Here is a 23313-nt window from a genome sequence, read left to right on the forward strand (position 1 = left end):
TTCAAGGATTCCAAATACAATACAAAATAACAGGTCTCATGCCCCCTTTGAGTCTCCTGTCTGCAATGGCTGGCTTCATCACACCATGGTCCAAGCTCTTCCTCTCTCATCCCGTCAGGGTGAAGATCTCTTCAATCTATCCCCCTCTGGTGAAGATCTGCTCTAATAATAATAATAATAATAATAATAATATATTTTATTGTCATTGTACATAAGCGCAACGAGATTCGGTATGCAGCTTCCAACCGATGTCATAACATAAATAACTAATAACATTTGGATTTTGATATCCCGAGAACATAGATTGGAAAAAGAACAGTAAAACAGTCAAAACAGTTCAACAGACTAAAGTGCAGATGTGTCTGTGCGACGTGACCATCTGAGGGAACCAGTCCAGTGGGGATGGGGGGGCACTCAGCAGGGCCGGTTCAGAGCCGCTATAGCTCTGGGAATGAAGCTGTTCCTGAGTCTGGAGGTTCGGGCGCAGAAGGCCTTGTAACGTCTGCCGGAGGGAAGTAGTTCGAACAGTCCATTACAAGGGTGTGAGGAGTCTTTATGGATGCTGACGGCCTTCCTGAGGCACCATGTGTGGTAGATGCCCTCCAAGGCTGGTAGCTGTGTCCCAATAATCCTCTGCGCTCTGTGGACGATGCGCTGAAGAGCTCTCCTCTCCGTCTCCGTGCAGCTCAGATACCACACAGAGATGCCATATGTTAATATGCTCTCTGTGGTGCAGCGGTAAAAGGTTGTCAGCAGCTGTTGGGGCAGACCAGTCTTTTTTAATGTTCTCAGGAAGAACAATCGTTGCTGTGCCTTCTTGACCAGCGCAGCGGTGTTGGTGGACCATGTGAGGTCCTCTGCAATGTGAGTGCCCAGAAACTTAAAGCTGGACACTCTCTCCACACTTTCCCCGTAGATGGAGATTGGGGCGTATTCTCCATTATGGGACCTCCTGAAGTCAATAATCAGCTCCTTGGTCTTGGAGGTGTTTAGTGACAAGTTGTTACGTGCGCACCAGTCCGCCAGGTTCTGCACCTCCGCTCTGTATTTTGTTTCATCACCGTTGGTGATCAGCCCAATCACTGTTGTGTCGTCTGCAAACTTCACGATGTTGTTGATGTCGATTGCAGGAACACAGTCGTGAGTGAAGAGGGAGTAGAGCATGGGGCTTAGTACACAGCCCTGTGGTGTGCCGGTACTAAGGGTGATAGTGGAGGACAGGTGCGGGCCCAGTCTCACAGCCTGCGGTCGCTCCGTCAGAAGGTTCAGGATCCAATCGCATATCGGCGAGCTGAGGCCTAGCTGGTGGAGTTTGATGGTGAGCTTGGTGGGGATGACCGTATTGAATGCAGAGCTATAGTCAATGAAGAGCATCCTCACGTGGAAGCATGCACTTATATAATAACTTTTATCTCTAAGAGAAAACTGGTGACCGTGTCAAACTAGCTATCCTCTTTGGTACCATAATGGCGTGAGATATGTGTCCCATCAGACACCAAGCTAGTCTCGGATGACAAAGTTTATTCTTGTTACCTCGCAGGTGGCCTCATGATTTACTGGTCCCTTCAAGTTAACCTGAGCATTCTTCTAAAACATAAAACTTGTTTTCCAAAGCAGGGTTTGAAATGTGGTGCTGCTAATTTAGCTGACAACTCTATTTTTCTGTTTAAACCTTATGAAATGTGCGGCAGGGCGCAGCAGTGTCAGTATTAAGATCCCCTGTTGGAAGGGAGGAGCAGTAGGATCCAGAAGCCAGTCCACCTGAAGTAGTTGGAGCCAGCAGGGTGAAGGCCTCCCCCGCTACCAGGTTGGGGCTAATAAGGAGGAAGTAACATTAATCAAAGAAGTGCGAAACAATGATACAGAACAATTTGCATCCCTTCGCTGTTACTAATCTTTATTTTTAATTTTAATGCTTTTATGTGAATCACCATTAAACAAAGGAATTAGTGCCCTGAATTTCCAGCTTCTGTGATCATCAACCAAATTTCCCTCATAACCATATTCAGCAGTTCTGTACACACGTTATTAATATAAATTCATGTGATAGGAGCAGTATTAGGCCATTCTGCCCATGAAGTCTACTCTGCCATTCAATCATGGCTGATCTATCTCTCCTTCCAAACCCATTCTCCTGCCTTCTCCCCATAACCCCTGACACACGTACTAATTAAGAATCTATCTTTCTCTGCCTTAAAAATATCTATTGACTTGGCCTCCACAACATTCTGTCGCAATGAATTCCACAGATTCACCACCGCCTGACTAAAGAAATTCCTCATCATCTTCCTAAGGGAACGTCCTTTATTCTGAGGCTATGCCCTCTGGTCCTAGACTCTCTCACTAATGGAAAACATCCTCTCCACATCCACTCTATTCAGACCTTTCATTATTTGGTAAGTTTCAACGAGATCTCGCTCATCCTTCTAAACTCCAGCAAGTAGAGACCAAGTGCTGTCAAACACTCAATATATGTTAACCCAGTCATTCCTGGGATCATTCTCGTAAACCTCCTCTTGTCCCTCTCCAGAGCCAGTACATCCTTCCTGATACGAGGCCCAAAATTGCTTCCAATACTCCAAATGCAGCCTGACTAGAGCCTCAGTATTAGAGGTGTAAATAGGAACTGCAGATGTTGGTTTAAACCGAAGATTGATACAAAAAGCTGGAATAACTCAGCGGGACAGGCAGCATCTCTGGAGAGAAGGAATGGGTGACATTTCGGGTCGAGACCCTTCCTCAGACTGCCTCAGTATTACATCCCTGTTTTTGTATTCTAGTCCTCTTGAAATAAATGCTAGCATTGCATTTGCCTTCTTTACTACCGCAACTACTGATATGAAGGAAAGAAAAAGTTGTAAATCTTTAAAATACATTCTAAGACAAGCTACACTGAGCCCAGTAAAGGAACGGTGCTAAGCACATTTCAGAAATTAGATCTGAAAACTGAATAGGTCGACCCTTAAGACTGAAAAACAACTTTAAACAGAAATGGAGGCTGAAGTGGGATATACATCCTCCCCTGAACGACCATCACAAACTTTGGACAAAGCTCGGTAATGGAATAGGAATCATACAGTTCAGATGTACTTGTTGCATGAGGTGAGAGGTTTATCAATTGTGTAATGTAATTGAAATAAAAATGTCAAGCAATATAAGGATACAGCTGATAATGATGCAATTGTCTACTTTCAAATCCACGATGGAAAAGGACAGCTCCAAACTAATTTGAAAAATGGTGGCATGGACAGCCAAATTGATGAAGGGGAATACAGGATAATTGATAATAGTAAAAACTTGCAGCTACACTACTTATATCCAGCAGAAAGAATAGGATACACAAACTCTTCCAAAACAAAGTCTAGAATATAGGGTAAAACATTCTTAATCTGAAGCCATAGTTCACTTCTCATACGGACGGAATGAAGTATGATATCAGCAGCACACTCTGCAATTAAACATGTCCGCGGTAGGGTTTACTCGCAATTTACTACCCTATTCCGCGAAGATGGCGAACACGAACTGTATTCCTATGTATCCCCGCAAATGAATGGCGGTGCCGTGTTATGTATCTTTCTCCCGCTCGCTTCCCAGGCTGGGGTTGGGATATGGTAAATTAGTTAATGCGTGTGGCGCATGTGAGGGGAGTAGGTTACCGCCACTGCCTCCATTTTCCGCGCGGACAACCGCCGCTCGCGCGCGCGCCACACGCGCCATTGAAAAAAAAACCAGCCTGACAACCCCGGGACAACGTCACACCCATGCCTCTGCTGGGGGGGCGGGGGGCGGAGCGAGGGGAGATTTAAAAAAAAAAAATAAATAAACGCCTCATTTTGTGAATAAACCGATGCAATCTGTCTGTAGTTGTCGGCAAATTAGTTAATTCGGGGTGAAGCGGCAAGAAAAGCTGAGCGGAGCTGGCGTGTTTGCAGACTCCCGGGGAGGTGGGCGGTTGCTCAGTGACGTCACAGAGGGGAGCTCGGTGGAGACGACGCCGTCGCCGCCACCATATTGAGGGGGATCGCGGGCGAGAGAAGTGGCAGCGGGGCCGAGCAGCGCCACGACCAACAAACTAAAACCCTCTCCTGATACACCAATATAATCGCAGTACTCACATACATACACTCACATATCTCACCAGCAAAGATGAGCGATATCGACGAAGCAGCCTACGAGGGGAGGGTGAGTGATGCAAACCGGGGGAAAAAAATCTTTGTAAAAAGAACCGAGTGAGCAAACGAGGGTTTGGGGTTTTTTGTGTGCGTGTGATTTTGAAACAGACATGGAGATAGATGGACGGGCGGTGAACGCAGGCCGGCCATGGCGTTTCCTGAATGAGGCCGCAGGCTTCGTTCAGGCGGGTGTGAGTGAGGCCTTGGTCCGCGGCTCACTCGGCCGCCGAGTGGGGGTGGGGAGGGAGGGCGTAGCCACCGGCCGCTCGCAGCCCAACAGCGGCGCAAGGAAAGCGAGTCGGAACTCGGTCACACACACACAGTTAATGGCGCGACAAACTCCCATCTTTTGTCTGCACGGCTCTCGCCGGGGCATTTGTCTGCGGGTTCGGGAAGTCAGTTTCTACCACCTCGTGGTGTTTCGCACCCCTCCCCCCCCCGTCCCCACACACGGGAGTAGGAAGGAAGTATGACTGTAGGAAGGAATTACAGACGCTGGTTTAAACCGGAGATAGACACACGATGTTGGGGTAACTCAATGGGACAGGCAGCATCTCCGGAGAGAAGGAATGGGCGACGTTTCGGGTCGAGACCCTTTTTTCGAGAACGACACATGTTGGTTTACTGAGACCCAAAATGCTGGAGTACCTCGGCGGGACAAGACTGTTCTTCAGACAGAAAGTATTGTCTCGACCCGAAACGCCACCCATTCTTTCTCCGCAGAGAATCTGCGTGCTCCGCTGAGTTACTCGAGTATTTTTGCGTTTTCAGGAGAGAGCGAGGGGTGGGGTGGGGGGGCGAACTCGCCACCAGTTGACCCTCCCCACAACTCACGAGGTTGTCGGCCTGGCTGCGCGCCAGCAGCCGGGCGCTCCTGCGTTCCCCTCCCCCCTATCCCCGCGTATCGGACTAGCATGTGTCGTCAGATGGCTGTTATCCTTTGCTCTGGGTTCGAACTGTGGGCCAGTCAACATGGCGGCGTATTCACAGAAAGAAATCGGAAAGCGCGCGTATCTCCATGGCAAGGGCGAGATGACTACAATAGTACCTTTCGGTACGATTTTCTGGTATTTCCTTTTGGCCGGGTGTGTTGATGATACTTTGGGCCGTAATTAATATGCCACAGCCTGTACATTTTGCACATTCAGTTTCTACATAGGATATCATGATTGATAACAGTGAAAATGATTTACAGAGTAAATTATTACTGACATTTACACCGTCCTGTGATTCGATCATAATCCATCGTAAGTTTATTATCACAGTTATTTAATTGAAGATGCTTGTATTGTTCAATTTTGGTAGTATCCTGCCAACAAACCTCGAGTAATAAAGAAACTATAAACTTAATTTTTAGTTGGTCCAATTCTCAAAAGTGTACTCTAGTTTCCAGCATTTCAGTTAAATTATTGTAGGTTAATATATGGAGATAAAATAGTGTGTTTACTATTTTATGTCACTATTTTTGTGAAAAATGTACCACAAGCCTCTACATTTGATAGATTTCCACATGTGGACGTCACTGTTGAATATCATTCTGCGCTGGGCAGGATATACTTGACTTTGGGATGAATAATGGTGCGCTCTCTTCAGTATTTCAAGGAAATACAGATGCTTTTTAACAACAACAAAAAACGTCTATGTTCATCTTTGGGGTTTCAATGCATAGATTACTATGGATCCACGTGGGATCCAGAGTTGTGCTCTTTTATCACAGAAGAGAAGTAAAGGTCTTCTAGAAAATGCAATATTTTTTCCCACTTAAAGTACTTATTGCTGAAGCTTTGTTTAAGAAAGAACTGCAGATGCTGGAATAATCGAAGGTAAGACAATGCTTGAGAAACTCAGCGGGTGAGGTAGCATCCATGGAGAGAAGGATTAGGTGACGTTTCGGTTCGAGGCCATTCTTCAGACTGATGTGGGGGCGGGAAAGAAAGGAAGTAGGTGAAAAACAGTTGAACTGGGGAGGGGTAGGAGGGAGAAAGCAAGGGCTATCTAAATTTAGAGAAGTCAACGTTCATACCGCTTGGGTGCAAACTACCCAAGCGAAATATGAGCCCTCCATTATTAAATTTTACATGTCTTACCCATGTTTGCAAATCTGAAGTAATGCCTTTAAGGGGGAGGGGATTGAACGTTGAAAGTTTTTAATGACTAATTCAAATGAGTGCAACACTTTAAAATATATCTAAGGTACAACAGAAAATAGTTTTTTTTTTGTCACCGAGTTTTAATGCAGGGTTCATTGGGGTTGGGCAGTTCTGTTTTGTATTCAAGCTCTTGTATTGGATTAATTAATCTATGATTAAAGGTTTACAAACGTTCTAATAGACATAGTCAGTTCTGCATTAACTTTCTGAGATTGTCCTTCTACATTGATGTTGCTAAACTCATTCTTATTAAGATATAACATTAATTATGGACTTAATTTCCCATTTCATTTTAAATTTACATGCTCATTGGGTTAAGTCTTCCAAACGTGTACAGAGTTGTGTTTCCATTTCTTCCATATTATCTTGTCCTTTAGAGAGAACATTTGTTTTAGATTTGTGGAATCCTACAGCTCACTTAAGAATATTTATTCATTTTTCAGCTAGAAATGGTCGGTGTGGTTTATTCTGAATATTGACTAGAATTGGAGCAATACATCAATCCAGGGCTTGTAGTTTGTAGGTGGGGTCTGATGCAGGCACTTCTGTTTTTTAAGGCTAAAATATTAAGGAAACAATGTTATTATTCAACATTTTAAATTTAATCGATTACTATCCATAATCTAATTTTTTTTAAATACATAATTTTATTAATCAATTACTTTGCCCTATTGGGCATGATCTACTAGAAATATGCCTGGAAGTGCTTAAAAAAGATAATCAAACCGTAACTTTGGTTTGCATTGAGCCGTAAACAGGGCACCCTTTCCTCTGTTCTTCACAGGGACCTATTTAAATATTAACCAAGCTGTAAAATGGTATTAGAGCAGATTAACAAAATGTTGTCAAAGGTAATTTTGAGGGAGTATATAATGAGAGATAGCAGAAGACCGGTGAGGAGAGCAGTATTTTCAGCTTAAGCATTTGAATGAGCTGAATCGGTGGAATCATTTTAAATTTGGAATGAGCACAAGGTAAGAATTGGATGAGTAAAGATTCTTCAGTATATATCTGGAAGAGGTGAGGGATATGCCATTTTGTAAAAGTGGAAATGAGATTTCTTTAATCTGACATGATGCCTAACCTGTGCTGTTGGAGCATATGTATAGGGATTATAGTTGAACCAAACTGGTTTTAATTTAAGATCTGGGCAGCTGAGATATTGAATGATGTGTGGTAATTAGATTTCACTAAGCAGTAATGTTAAGATTTTTGAGTCTGGTGTTAACGGTATCCACAAGGTCTTGGGCAGTACAAGCTGAGACCAACAATATGAACTGATATAATTTATATTTTGTATTTTCGTATCTGATATCAGGAAGAGGTGTGGCTTTGGTAAGTGAACATGATTTATGGTAAGATGAGAAGGTACAAATTTACATAATGTTACTTTGGAAGAAACTTGTTTGGTGCTGAACAAGGAATTCCTCAATTGAGAGACAGTGGAGTGTTGAGGATCTGACTGTCATGAATATGGAAGTGCTCGATATGAAGATAGACACAAAATGCTGGAATAACTCAGTGGGACAGGCAACATCTCTGGAGAGAAGGAATGGATGACGTTAAGGGTCGAGATCCTTCTTCAGACCATATTCTTAGAAGTCATGGGAGCAGAATTGGGCCATTTGGAAAATTGAGTCTACTCTGCTATTCAGTCATGGCTGATCTAACTTTCCCTTGAGTCCACCCTATTCTCCTGCACTCTCCCCGTAACTTTGACTCCCTTTCTAATCAAGAACCTGCCAATCTGCTCTAAAAATACACAATGACTTGGCCTCACGGCCGTCTATGCCAATTAATTCCAGTGATTCACCACCGTCTTGCTGAAGAAATTCCACATCTCCTTTCTAAAGGTACGTCCCTTAATTCTAAGCCTGTGCCTTCTGGTCTCTCCCACTAGTAGAAACATCTTCACCACACCCACTCTATCCAGGCCATTCATTATTCAGTAAGTTTCAATGAGATCCCCCTCATCCTTCTAAACTCAAGCGAGTACAGTTCCAGAGCCCTCAAAGGCTCGTCATACTTTTGCCCAATTGTCCCTGGGATATTGAAATGAATGTTAACATTGGGTTTTTCTGCTCACCTGCAAATTGACTTTTGGGGAATCCTGCACCAGCACTCTCAAGGCCCTTTTTCATCTACCATAGCAGAAGCATCCACATCACAGGGCTGGAAACTGGAAGTATCCTGAGCTAATTCTGCTACCACCATCATTTATTGTGACAAATGATGGCTTCCACTGATTGCCGCCGGAAGCCATCACTTGTCGCAATAGATGATGGTGGGCGGACGATGACAGCGAGGCCAACATTTGTAACAAGATGGTCATGAAAAGAAGATAGGTTAGTGAAATTGCCCACTTCTATCTCAGACCAACAGTCTATGTTTTGGGAAGTTAATCTAAATAAACATAATAGAAGGAAAGAGGATAGACAGTGTGTGTAGAAATGAACTGCAGATGTTGGTTTATACCGAAGATGGACACAAAATGCTGGAGTCACACAGCATCTCTGAAGGAAAGACATGGGTTACATTTCATGTTGGAACCTTCTTTAGACTGAAAGATGGCGGGGTTGGGGGGAACTAGAGGCAAGGAAAGGCCAGAACGATTCAGGGCCGGCAACAGATGACTGAAGATGGGCACAAAAACCTGGAGTAACGTTTCGGGTCGAAACCCTTCTTCTCGTCTCGAAACGTCACTCATTCCTTCTCTCCAGAGATGCTGCCTGTCCTGCTGAGTTACCCCAGTGTTTTGTGTCTATCTCCAGCTTAAAGCAGCATCTGCAGTTCCTTCCTACCTCAGGGTGGGTTTAGTCCATTATGGCCCATTGTTGTTTGAAGATGTGCTAATGGGAGGGATACAAGGATGCGAACAGTGGGAGAAGTAGGATGAATAGGGTGGATTGCAGGTTCATCACGCTGGGCTGTAAACTGCCGCAGTGAAATAGGTGCTGTTCCTCCAAAGAGTTGGCTTGGGTGGGTGTCAAGTTAATTTTGGTTTACTTGATATTTTATGGAATATTTTCAACTTAACAATGATCATATTTGACAATGTGGTGGTTGGTATGGTAATAAAAGTGGTTTATTGTTGGAAAATTAGTGGAGGGCAATGAGGGTCAAGTGAAAAATCAGTTTGTGGTTGAGTTTAATTGTAATACTTAAATAGCCTGTCAGAGCAGTCATTTGATGAATGTCTGTCAAAATGCCTCCTTCCCAATAGAAAGTTACAGTCTGCGGAAATTCGTTCAGCTTGGAAATTATCCATAAATGTTAATTGTAAAAATGAGAGTTGTCTGAAATCATTTGGTGATTGTAGTTGGTAGCTTTATTTATTCCACGTGGAAAGCCATTGCTTTAAGTCTCAACCAGTGCTGAGGGTGACAATAGTATAAAATAATACGTATAACCAAATTAAAGCCCTCTGTGGTAAAAAAATAAACTGAAATACATTTTTGATCAGCTTGTCATTTTTACACCTGTTATTGATTTTAAGATCCACCTTTCGATGATAAAATGCCAGTATTCTGCAATAATTCTCTGCTCCATAACTTGATACTTTCGATTCTATTGGTGCCTGACATCCAGTCAGTAATTGAGCAGTTTAAATTTCATAATAGATGGGCCAACTCTGTTTCATAATTATTTTGAATTTTATGAAAGGGTTTGATTACTGGGAAGGACATCGCTTTCTATTTTGTGTATACCAAGCTTTTGAGTAAGGCTTTTGCAAAAAAAGTTTCTAAAAGGTGAGTAGTGCTTTTATTCTAGATTGTCATTTGCCCTTGTTTAGTTATTAAAGGGAAAACTGGCATTAAAAGGCGTGCATGTCTGTTTCTTGATAGTTTTGCATAGATATTTTTGAATTAGTTGTGAAACCATTGTCAACTTTCTGAACTGATTTGAAAAGTTCTATTGAGGCATTTTTCGGGGGCATTTTGGGATTTGTTTTTTTGCCTTCATTTTGCAATAGTGTAAGGTTATTTGACCAAAATAGCATTCTGGAGACCACATTCAAATCTTTACAATGGGAATTTTGGAGCCCGAGTTAAAATTAAATGTGCAAAACATTTCTGATCAATATCATGAAATGCCCATTTGTTTAGATGCACATTTGGTTGAGGTAAAAAACAAAAATAGCAATAACTAGCATATGCATATGACGGTGGCCTTCTAGGTTCAATTAAAATTGATAGTTCAATTTAAAAAATATATATATTAATATAGAGCATTTGCCATTTTAGGCAATTCTGGCAAATTGGATCAGATATCTGGCTGGTTATACCTATTGTCGCATTGGCATTTAATGCTCTACAGAAAAACTTGGAGCGTGTATATTTTTTGGGCTTGATATTGGAATGACTAGGCAGAGACATTAAGGAAGGTCACGATTAAAGATGGGTCATTTGACATGAAAAGAGTGGAAATATAACCATGAACAATCGATCAGTAGATTATTAGATATCGATGGAATTGAGACTTTTGGCTCATACCCGCTTCTTAGGAATGATCTTTAACCTGAAAAATCAACCCCGTCTTCCCTCAGATAAGCCCTGACCAGTGTTTCTAATGTTTTCAATCTTTTTTAAAAATCTGTAGTTAAGAATCTCTGAGAAAGAATTGCATGAAAGGACCAAGGAGCCACTGACCCCCTCATGCTCTCCTTGTCTACATCCCTAATTTCGTAATGCAATGTCAATCCCTTTCAGTGACCTCCTTATGTCTCTAAATCTTTGATCTATTTAGTGTTTAGTGTGATCCCATGGTGTGACTTCCTGTTGCCCTCAATATTGGTTTGTTTGCCTTAACCGAGGATTGGATGTGAGCAGGGAATCCGGCAAATTTTTAGGTTCTTTTTCATTTCTTTTCCATGTGAGATAACAGATTAAAGTTTTTACGTGAATACATTGGCCCGGAATTTGCAGAGTATTAGTGGGCTCTCATTAAGGAACATGTTTGTCTGCAATCTCTGGCACATTTATGGCAATCTTCAGGTTGCTATCTAGTTGACTTTGTTTTGGGTGCATTGCTTTTCACCAAGTCAATGAGCACAGGACCTTTGGGTTGTGGAGAAATGTTTTAAATCACAAAATGTCTTGTTGAATAAGATTTTTTTGAAGGCTATAAGAGTTTTAACTAATGCACATCTGTGGGCTGGAAAATGATTGGAGTTAGTAAGTTATATCTTGGCATCTGCAGAAATGAGCACCAATTACTGAAGGCTAAAGATATTCTACCAATCCATCTGATTTGGTTCAATAAATTAGACACATGACATGGGCTCAGACGTTTGATTCAGATTTTATTTATGAAATAAATACCCTTAGCTTTTAATAATACGCAGAGACAGCCATTTTAAGATAATTTGGCTAAATTTTAAACTGAATTCTTCAGACGGGAATTTTGAGTAAATATAAATTGACGAGATTTAAAGCAATAAGATTACACTGTTTTTATACTTGGGATTTTTTTGTATAAAATGTGACATGGTAGTTTTAATAAGAGGTAATTTTTATTCCCGTAAAGTACTGCCATTTTAATTGGCAGTGTGATTAGTTAAGGTAAATAATTCAGGTTGAGAATTTATGCTAGTGTAGCTTTTAATATTTTCTAGATTTAACAGAAACAATATAGTGACTGAAGATTTGGGTCTTCATCAAGTGCAACTATCTGAAGAGTCTGAAGAGTATTTTAAGTAGTTCTGGGTTCTTGCATTGACAATTTGAAATGGGTGAATATCAGTGTATTTAGTCACTTTGTTTAGTTGAGATTTATATTTTGAAATATTGAAACCTTTTTTCATCTGTCACTTTCAGCCAGAATTACTATTACAGTTATTGGAGACTGCTAACTTTTATTTCTTAGTTAAGAATTTGTGGTTTTGACTGTTGTGGGAACCCTGTCCTACTCGGAAATTAATATCCTTCCTTTTAAAAATAACATTTACATCCTTTATAAGTGTTTTTTAAACAATGGCCAAGTCAAAGTACATTTGACTGATCTCATTTGTGCATTGATTATATTTGAAGCCATAAATAAGCTGTTGTTACTTGTGACATCACAAATAGGGTAGTGAAGCCTTACAATTTACCACTGCACCTAATGCTGTTAGTAATGTTCAACAAATCAATTTAGATAAAAATAGGAGACCAATCTTGCGTCTTTTAGTAAATTTTGTTATGAGGATTTGGGGGTGGGGGAAAACTGCTTCATCTTTGAAGTTGCAAAAGCTGGATTGAATTTTTGAACTGTGCATGCAACCAAGAGATGAAAATGTATTGCCAGTTAGCATGAATTGTAGTTTGGATTGAAGTAATATAATTGTTTAAGCAGTGGTAATAATCCTTTGACACGAGAAATAGAGTTGCTTACTAATTATAGCTGAAGAAAGGATAGTTGGGGTGTATTATTGTCATATGTGCATACGAGATGTAAATTAACAATGTTACTTTTGTTAATTTTGCTGCAGCTTTACAGGCACATTAAACACAGTAACTGGCAATAAATATGTGATAAATTATCAGTTATTCTAACTAGAGTAAGGGGTCACGAATAAGGGCTTTGGCCATTTAGAACGGAGATGAGGAAAAAAGATGGCGGAGTAAAGGGATATGGGGAGAAAGTAGGAACGAGGTACTGATTGTGGATGATCACAGTGAATGGCGGTGCTGACTTGAAGGGCCGAATGGCCTACTCCTGCACCTATTGTCTATTGACCAAAATCAATGTTTGTAGAGCAGGTATAGTAGTGTAAAGTCCATAATGGTTCAGTTAGAGTTGAGGTAGTGTTGTGCAGGGTAGTTTGAGAAATAGATGGTTGATAGAGATAACTCTTCTTTGGCAGTGAGAAGAGAGTGTGGCCAAGGTGGTGTGGATCTTGATTATGTTAGTTGTATATTTGAGGCAACACTTGCTGTGGATCCTTTGGGGGTGTCAGTATCAATGATGCCTTACTGTCTGGCATTTTTTGCCATGTACTTGGGCAATTAAAATTTTTCACGTCTTGCATTTCTGAACAGAAATATTCATAGTGTTCACCAGTATTCATTGATGACCAGAACATGCATTTATTTAGCTGTGCCTTCATTTTTCTGGCCAAGATGCATTTACTGTTATGTAGTTCAGATTTTTAAAACTCCAATCCTTGCCTGATGGAATAGGGAAAAGGAAAAGAACTAGAAACTCAAGGCAGTTTCTTGATTTAATCAAATACTCTTATTGTAAAATATATTTTAAAAGTTTAACACAGAAATCAAGGGAGTGCATATTTATTGAAGGAATTTTTTGAAAGGAGTTTTAAAATTAAGTGATGGAATTATTACACCTGCTGGTGTTTAGTTAGAAAGATGATAGGCTATAGTACAAATCCAGCAGATTGTAATCCCATGCTTCATCCTACTGAATGTTCTTTTTCCATTAAGGTTAATATTGAAGAAATGGAAGAGTATTTTCCAAGAATGTGGAAGAATAATCAAGATAACAGAAGGCTAATCACAAGTATTGCAGATCAGAAAAATTTGAGAAATCAGAAAAAATTTGAATGGGAAATGAACAGAAGATTGGTCAGATAGAAGAGCTTGCTTTTATAAGGCATTAATGAATTGTTTGAATTGGGAAGAATACACGGAGTATGAAAACTCTGGAAATGAAGAAATGAAGAAAATAGAAAGCAAGAGTGAACTAAAATTAAAAGAATCTGGAAAATTAAAAGAATCTGGAAGATTGAATGTGTCCTAGGTTAAGTAAAGTATGGTTTATGTTCATGTGTCTGTATGCTCAAGTTTTAGCATAAAATGCATGATTATTTAAGCAAGTTTCATAGAATGTTGGTGATGAGGTATATTTGTAGGGAATATGTATTCTTTAGGAATGTGCAGTTCTTACTATGGGTTGAAGGCTTCTGTGCTTTGAGGGGACAAAATGACATTAGTGAAGGATACCATGTTGTCCCTCTGCTACTATCTGCAACAATATCTGAATTATAGATGATCACTGTATGGCCTAACGGGATGGGAGTTGTACAATAAATAACTTTGTTCCGTCATACTAGGAGTCCCGTTCGCCGTCGAAATCTCCAAGTGGAAGCGCTGGCCGTGCAAAATCAGAAAGTCGGTCTGGATCCCGCAGTCCATCTAGAGCCTCGAAGCGCTCAGAATCACGATCACGATCAAGATCCAAGTCTAGGTAAATATTTATTTAGCAAGTACAGGGGGGAAATAATCTGTCCTTCAAGGAACAAGGTGCTTATAAAAGCTTAAATGGGTAAATAATTCTGTATGTATTGTGTTGCTGTTAGTCATAGATACTAATGACCAGTATAACTCTACCAATTGAAGCATTTTCACCTCTGCTCCCCACGCCAATTTGTAGTGATATCATGATGACCAACGTCAATTTATCAAGCTATTCCTGGATGGTGTGTGCATTAGTTCCACAGTGTTCCAATTGGTTTTTGAGTGGTTTTTCAACCATTTGGTTCCTTGATGATTTTCCTGTGCACAAAGTGGATGGCTAGGCCACTGTAAGCTTAAGTGCTTGTTGGCTGCGATTGTATTGTTGCTGCTGCAGCATTGTCCGACAGTTTTTGGCACATGAATTGGGCAAATGTTCAATATGCATTGCCAAAAAAAATTGCAGGCTTTAATTCTTTTCAGTTGTATGAAGGCATTACAAAATGTGTACTGCGGGTTCCTGTGCCCAAATAATTTGTAAACCATTACATTTCTGCTTTTTAAAAATGCATTATTGAGCCTCAGCTTCACCTCCTGCACTAACATTTAAAATTCTGTCTTAATAGAATAGGTATATATGGAATGTGGCCAGTTACACTAATACTGCTGCCAATCCAGTTGTGGCTTGCAGATTTTGTACAACGTTCAATTACTGGAATTCGGCATTGGCGCAATTTATTAATCAAAGTTAGCGCACACCTTATTATTAAGACTTGGATGGTTGTGTGGTTTAAATGTTTATTTAAAATTAACTTAAATATGAACATAATATCTGGAATGTTGTCATTTTTACCAGATCTCACTCACGGAGACACTCTCATCGGCGCTATTCACGGTCCAGATCGCGTTCCCACTCACACCGAAGGCGATCCCGCAGCAGATCTTATACGCCCGAGTATCGATCGCGGAGAAGGAGCCGTAGTCATTCACCAATGTCTAGCCGAAGGCGCCATGCAGGAAGTAGAGTAGGTTACTGTACTGAAGTGCGAGTGTAATCTCATTGCTAAGGGATGAATAGTGCATTTACCCAACAATGTATTGGTTTTATGTTATTGGTGTTTCTTTTACAGAGTAAAAGAATGACTGGCATTGACTGTTGCCTGTTGAGATGTTTTTATGGGGAAAACAAACAGTTCAATGCTTGTGTGATCAGAAGCATTGAAGTGTGCTTTTCTTTTTTCTTGGGCAGTGGTTTCAGCTCCATGCTAGCTCTTGAGGCTATAGTGATGATTAACACATGTGGGTTGTCATTTGAGCAAGACAACTGCATCTGTAGAATGTAAATTTAAATTTTGTCAGTAAGTATAAAGTTTGGAGCCTTCAGCATTAATGCTGGGAAATTTAGTATCGGCTCGCAAGCTTTTACTTGTGCTTTTTTGCACCGGGTTTTTTGGGGGTATTTTTGGATTGCTGGCTTTAGATTTTTATTTTGTGAGCTGTTTGAGCTGACTGATCCTCCAGCCACAGTTATGAAGAGTTTTATCAGTCTAGTCTGAGTTGATGGGCAGTATGCCACCTGATAGTGGAGCACTCCACCGTTATGGGAGGGGGAAAACTCATACCGTCCATTTTGTCCTACAGACGGGCCATGTGTCGGCGAAACACGGAGGAGCATTGATAGTAGATGTGGAGAAGTCTGCTGCCCGGACTGCCCCGTCATCCCAGATGAAGGATGATTCCTGGAGGCGAGCAGGATATGGGAAGAAAGAAGGCAAACTCGGTTCTCAAAACGTAAATTGAACTTACTTTCAAACTAATTGATTGATATCTTATGGAAATGTTGTGCATTCAATCTCTTTATAGCAACATATTTGATTAAAATATTGGACCTCTTGTTATTTTAGCAACAAATTTCACACACAAACAAATGTCAAACTTGTAGGTTCACAATCTGTCTGTTCTGTGTCCTTTGTTCCATTGTCATCCTTGCACATTGTAAATCATAGGAGAATCTTCTGGCTTTGGATATCTGAACCAGGGTTCAAGAATGGGTTTGAGGTGTTGAGTGCCATGTCCTTACAAACCATTTAAAAATAGCTGACATCTATTAGTCTATAACCGATCATTACTGCCATGGTTGTGACCTAAACGGGCGACATCACATGTATTCGGCATGCACTGAATACTTTCATCCGTAGAAAATCGTTGACTTCAAAAACTGTTCCTGTGGAGCTATTTACATATTTTTTACATTGATTTTCCAGGCAAATCCAGATCCAAACACCTGCCTCGGTGTTTTTGGCCTTAGTTTGTACACAACTGAGCGGGATCTTCGCGAAGTGTTTTCTCGTTATGGACCATTGGCGGGTGTCAATGTTGTCTATGATCAGCGGACTGGCCGTTCAAGAGGATTTGCCTTTGTTTACTTTGAGAGATTAGAAGATGCTAAGGAGGTAACCTGATTAATCTAATGGCCATTTATATTTTGATTGTGATTGTAAAGCCCTAGTTTTATTTTTGTTTTGCAGCTCATTAAGTTTTAGTCCGTATGTTGATAAAAGTGCATTGAGTTCTATGTGATTATTTCTATGAATTGATTGTTTTATTGTTGGTACAGCATGGCTTAAATGCATTAATGGTCATGGATTCTGGAAACTGGAACTTGTTACCAAGCATCAAGTCTGTTGGATGTGGACATTAAGCACTGGCCCTGTTAACAGCCCCCACATCTTTGTATGAACAATTTTAATATAATTCTGTAGGGCATAATTATATGTGCTATACTTTGTACGCAATTTTAATTTTATCTTTTTTCCAGGCAATGGAACGTGCTAATGGGATGGAATTAGATGGTCGGCGAATTCGTGTAGATTATTCTATTACAAAGAGGCCCCATACTCCTACACCTGGCATCTACATGGGAAGACCAACCCAGTAAGAAAAATAACTCGTGATTCTAAATTTCCTTGGTTCTGTTGTAGGTTTTTAGTTTTTAACAAAGCTTCCTCTCTTATTCCTATTAATAGCAGCAGCGGAGGCGGTGGTGGTGGTGGTGGTGGTGGCGGCGGAGGAGGTGGAGGTCGTCGCCGAGATTCATATTACGATCGAGGCTATGATAAATATGATCGCTATGATGATCGAGACTACGATTATCGGTACAGGTAAGGTTTTCTGTAATTGTGTAATAGACAATAGGTGCAGGAGTAGGCCATTTGGCCCTTCGAGCCAATATGATCATGGCTGATCATCCACAATTAGTACCCCGTTCCTGCCTTCTCTACATATCCATATCCTATCCCTAAGAGCTCTATCTAACTCTTTCTTGAAAGCATCCAGAGAACCAGCCCCCAGAGGCAGAGAATTCAACACTCACAACTCTGTGAAAAAGGTTTTCCTCATCTCCGTTCTAAATGGTTATGGCCCCTGGTTCTGGACTCTCCCAACATTGGGAACATGTTTCCTGCCTCTAGCATGTCCAAACCCTTACTCTTATACATTTCAATAAGATATCCTCTCGTCCTTCTAAATTCCAGAGTATACAAGCCCAGCCGCTCCAATCTGTCAATATATGACAGTCCTGCCATCCCAGGAATTAACCTCGTGAACCTACGTTGCACTTCCTCAATAGCAAGAAGGTCCTACCTCAGGTTTGGAGACCAAAACTGCACACAATACTCCAGGTGTGGTCTCACTAGGGCCATGTACAAATGCCAGAGGACCTCTTTGCTCCTATACTCAACTCCTCTTGTAATGCAGGCCAACATGCCATTTGCTTTCTAAACTGCCTGCTGTACCTGCATGCTTACTTTCATCCTTTACATCTAAATGTTGCCACAATTTCATTGAGTTGTTGACTTCAACGTCATAATACTGTTGGAAACAGCTGTGCTTCCCAATTGCATTCTTAGTAAAAGGAAGGTATCACTACTTTTGGATACTATCAGACTATAAATCTTCCAACCTGTAAATCTTCCAACCTTGTAGTATCTGTTGATACAAGGAATTGCGGGTGCTGGTCAAGCAGCATCTCTGGAGAACGTGGACAGGTGAACGTTTGGGTTGGGACCCTTCGGACAGATTGTAAAGTTGCGGGGCGGGGGGGGGGGGGGTGACACAGGTGGGGGAATTTTTGATTGACGGATGGTGGACAAAGACCAGAGAAGAAAAGACAGTGCAAGACACATGAGATGTGAATTATGAAGCTTGAGGAAGGAATGGTTATGAAGCTAAGAGAAGGGGGCAGGTTATGTAATAATTACCTAAAATTGGAGAATTCAATATTTGTACCATTGGGTTATAATGCAGTGCTGTTCCTCCAGTTTGCATATGGCGTCACCTAGCAACGGAGGCAGCCCAGGAGAGAATTGGAGGTGGGATTAAAGTGGTTAGCAACCCAGAGATCCTGTTGGGTTGTGCACGTGTTCAACAGAATGGTTCCGAGTGTGCTTGGTCTTGCTGATGTCCAGAAGACCATATTGGAAGTACGGATGCTGTAGATTAGGTTAGAGATGGTGCACGTGGACTTATCTCACCTGGAAAGATGGCTGGTGTCTCTGGATGGAGGTGAGGAGGTATTGGGACAGGTGTACCTCTTGCAGTTACAGGAGAAAGTACCTGGGGAAGGGGGTGTTTTGGGTGGGTATTATCTGTTCACAGATCTGCCAATCAGATGACTCTGTAAACATTGGCAGTTGCGGCCTTGCCCAATCAGTGTGTGTTCTTTATTTCTGTCCCTTCCTCCCGAGCCTCTAACGAATCTCTGGGTCTATCTCAGGTTGTGGTAGTGTTCTGTTCCTGGGAACTGTTTGTGACCCAAACAACCCAAGTCAGCAATGTGGCTGCACACCAATTTTCCACATGACAATTGTGGAAAGTAAACTGGTGATAGAAGTACAGGTTCACAATCTTTTATCCGAAATTCCGAAAACTGAACATTTTTAACTGCTGGGATCGAGGCGCAAACTCGCGACCTTGCGGCCACGAGCCGAGCACTCTACCACTGAGCCACCCGTTAAACGTTAAAATCTACTTTTATTGTCATGTACCAATTAAGGTACAGTGATATGTGAATTACCATACAGCCATACGGGAAAAAAAGGCAGCAAGACACAAATACATCTACCACAGCGGATTCCTCACTGAGGGAAGGCAAAGTCCAATCTTCCTCTATTTCTCCTGCGGTCGGGGCAGTCAAACCATCCATCGGGGCGATCAAAGCTCCCACAGCTGGAGGTCGAAGCTCCCGCATTGGGGCAATCGAAACTCCCGCGGCTTGGAGTTCCCGATGTCGTTCTCTGACCAGAGGCCGCAGGCTCTGCGGTGTTAAAAGTCCCGTAGGCACCCACGATGGAACTCTCGAACTCGAAAGACCACCAACAGTTGTTAGGCCACAGTACAGATGGAGATACAATACACAAAAAAATTGCATCTCTCTAAAGGACAAGCTAAAGGACACTCAAAACATACATTTAAGACGTACTATTTAAATACAAAGATGGAAAGGACATACAGGTGGTTGGCGAGGCAGCCATTGCTGGTGCCACCCGGTGGTTTTTGAATTTCAATCTACAGTAGATGGCTGCCAAAATAACAGTCGTGCACCTTATTTCATTAACAGTAGACGACGATCTCCATCACCTTACTACAGTAGAGGATACAGATCGCGCTCCAGGTCTCGTTCCTATTCACCACGTAAGTACTATAATTGTGTTAGTGACAATAGTAAATTTATTTGAAACTCAACATGATAAGTTTGAGTGAATTGTAGTTACCTCAAGTTTTGATCTGACCTTCATTCAGATCGCAGCGATTCTCACCTATGGCTGTCGTGTTCCCCAAAAAACCTTCCTCTGTAAATTTGCTTTCAAGGTCAATTTATTGTCACATGTACCAATCAGGGTACAGTGAAATTCTAAAATAACCATACAGCCATACTTTTTAAGCTGGGACTTTAAACTGTGTTGAGTGTTTGCTTTGTTATTTATTATGTTATGACTGCAGGCTAAACCATTTAATTGCACTGAAAAGTGCAATGACAATAAAATTGAATCCAATCAAATCTTCATCTTTTATTCTCCCGCGGTCGGGGCAGTCAAACCATCCGCAGTCTGGGCGATTGAAGCTCCCACAGCTTCGAGTTCCCGAAGTCTGTCTGGAACCAGAGACCGCGACACCGCGATGTTAAAGTCTGCAGGTACCCGCGGTTGGGGCCCCAGATTCGATCCCCAAATTCCCCCCAGCCCCCTCCTCTTCCTCTTCTTATCAAATTTTATTCTCCTTGTCCTGAGTAATCCTGACTTCATATGTTGCAATTTAAATTACAATATATGGTCAATCTACCCGTGAAGATTCTTTCCATAAGATAATTAATCTTGTCTCATTACAAGTGGGCTGATCTGAAAATAAGCATTCCTTGATTAGTTCCACATTATGATTTCAGAAACAGTCCAAAATACATTCTGAGCTTGTTGTGGCTGCTTTTTGTAAATTTGATTTGATTATGTCTGAAGATTAAAGTTTCCTATAATTATCGCAGAGTGCTTCTTACGCCACTTACAAGCTTGATTTACATTTTGATTATTGACTACCTTGTTATTCCTTGTCTCAACTCAAATACTATTTACATGATCGTCTGAGACATTTATTGATGTTTGGATCTCATCTTTTAAGACCTACTCTATCAGCCTGTACTTAAATCTCAATAATGACGGTTTATTCATTTTGTAACCTTGGTCACCGTGCAAGCAAGCCTTTGGTATAGTTATAAGATTATACTAATTTCTGTGAGATTAGTTCACCTGTTATGAATGCTGCATACATTTTGAAAATCCCTATCTTATATCTTTCCATTGGACAAGGCATCACCAAATACCTTGACTATCTTGTTTCTCCTTCCCCATCTCCCTTGTCCCGTCATATCTGACCTACACCCAAGACCCAACTTTCAATTCCTAGACATTGTCTCATCTTTCCATGGACGTCCAGTCCATTTACACCTCCATTCCCTACCAGGAAGGTCTGGGAAGGGAGGGGGGTACTCTGGTTCTTCCTTAAACAGATACACAGTCTGTTCCCCTCTACTTATGCCATCTTATTTTGATTCTTCTTGCTTTCTTTAAGCCAGAGGTATTGGCCCCTTATGGTGGCACTGCAACTATTGCTGCTGCCCCAGTTCCAGTGATCCTTGTTTGATCCTGACTTTTGTACAGGATGGATTTTGCACATTCTCCCTGTGGTCATTTAGGTTTCCGCTTGGTCCTCTAGTTTCCTCCCACCCCAAAGTTTGCAAGGATGCAAGTCTGGGATGGGACTGCTGCACCTCTTCTGAGAACTGGGGTAGACCTGATGCACTGAACAAACTTGTCTCATAAGTAATGAGAATTAATAAATTTCACATTGCTACCCAATAGAATTTGGTTTAAAAAAAAAAAAAAAAACAGGGCTGCATGCTACTTAATCATTAAGACTGAGCTGACAGTCGTGATGTTGTTGGTTTAATTGTATGTCTTTATTTTTGCAGGTCGTTACTGACCCAGACTCTACTGCTTGCTGGACAACTGTCTGAAGATTTTTAATCAATGTGTTACGGCAAATTTTTTTTTTTTGAGGGTGGTGGGGTTACGATTTTGGTAGTTGTGCATGATAGTTTCTGTGGCTATATAACTGCTTTGGAAAGCCATTCTAAAAGCTACTTGCTTGAACTGATTTATGTAGTTCATAACTTGATGTAAGGACACGACAGGGCTGGAATTTAATGGTGATCTTTTAATTACCAAGCGCAGGTTGTTTTTGAACATGCAAATGCCAATATTCATTAGTTTTGTCCTGGTGTTTGACTTTGTCATGAGATTGTATTTGCTGTTTGAAGCTCTCCTAGAGTTCTGTTATTTTTTATTGAAATAAAACCAATGTAATCCGTCAAAAGATCAGTATATACATTTTACAAAATAACTTGAAAATGTACAAAATAGTAGATTGTTGGAATGTCATTTTAGGAAGATACTTCAGAGAAAACGGATTCAAGTCTTGGAATTTACTATTCCATATGGGTAATAGCGAGCGCTGAATTTTTGCCCTAGGTTGAAAATGTGATGCGATGGAACTCTGTAACAAAGTGTCTTCACAGTTGTAAGGATTATAAGAATTAAATTTTTTTTAGTTAATGGTGTATTTCTATATTTTGGCCTGCAATATAGTCCCTGCATATTGACCATCTGCTATAATGTACAAAAGCTTACTGAATATTAAAAATGCCTCCTGAATTGGCAGTACGAAGAAGGATGGTTTATTGTTTGCTGTTCGATGGTCTGATTTTAAATCTTTTATCGGAGAGCCTTTCTGGAAATGATGGTTTATCCCCAGGTATTTGTCACAAATCAAGACTGACTTGTGTTAAGTGCTTGTGTTATCATCCTTTCCGGAGAAATCTTACAATTGAAGTCCACTGAGAAATATCCACAGTGAAGGGTTAGAAATATAAAATCCTTGTAGTACAAAATTAGGTCGTTTGTGCAGTCTGGAAACCAAGCATCTCTCTGTTTCTACATAGAGCATTTTCTTCAAAAATTGGATAGTTTTATGGTGTAGGCAACAATGCAACCTGCCTCCATGTCTACAGACAATGCATTCAAGATTTCAACCTTGTATTCCATTAAGTTGTTTGTGCCACTGTTTTGTGTTCCTGTAAAGAACCGGCAGGTTCATCAGTGAGTGTAATTTGAGTTGTTACTCCAGCACTTTCTTTTGTAGGTGAAAGTCTGGGAAGGCATAAGTTAATACCTACACATTAGCTGAAATAGAGTCAAGTTATTAACTGCTTAT

General features: G+C 41.0%; 1 protein-coding gene across 1 annotated transcript; it reads left to right on the forward strand.

Annotated features, from left to right (window-relative positions):
- Nucleotides 1-3977: 3977 nt before the first annotated feature.
- Nucleotides 3978-22770, forward strand: LOC129712608 (transformer-2 protein homolog alpha-like). The gene is made up of 9 exons (XM_055661162.1): nucleotides 3978-4182; nucleotides 14373-14506; nucleotides 15350-15518; nucleotides 16135-16284; nucleotides 16758-16946; nucleotides 17312-17427; nucleotides 17520-17654; nucleotides 20111-20184; nucleotides 22013-22770. The coding sequence occupies exons 1-9, from the start codon at nucleotides 4147-4149 to the stop codon at nucleotides 22021-22023; spliced, it is 1014 nt and encodes a 337-aa protein (XP_055517137.1). The 5' UTR covers nucleotides 3978-4146; the 3' UTR covers nucleotides 22024-22770.
- Nucleotides 22771-23313: the final 543 nt, after the last annotated feature.

This window comes from Leucoraja erinacea, chromosome 2, assembly GCF_028641065.1.
Source record: "Leucoraja erinacea ecotype New England chromosome 2, Leri_hhj_1, whole genome shotgun sequence".
In the NCBI taxonomy this organism is placed as follows: Eukaryota; Metazoa; Chordata; class Chondrichthyes; order Rajiformes; family Rajidae; genus Leucoraja; species Leucoraja erinaceus.

Bases quoted from the DNA above. Each gene is read 5' to 3' on its own strand.
- LOC129712608 (XM_055661162.1), top strand. From the start codon at position 4,147: ATGAGCGATATCGACGAAGCAGCCTACGAGGGGAGG. The intron at 14,507-15,349 runs GTAAATATTTAT...CATTTTTACCAG, and splicing joins CGATCAAGATCCAAGTCTAG to ATCTCACTCACGGAGACACT. The intron at 17,428-17,519 runs GTAAGAAAAATA...TCCTATTAATAG, and splicing joins TACATGGGAAGACCAACCCA to CAGCAGCGGAGGCGGTGGTG.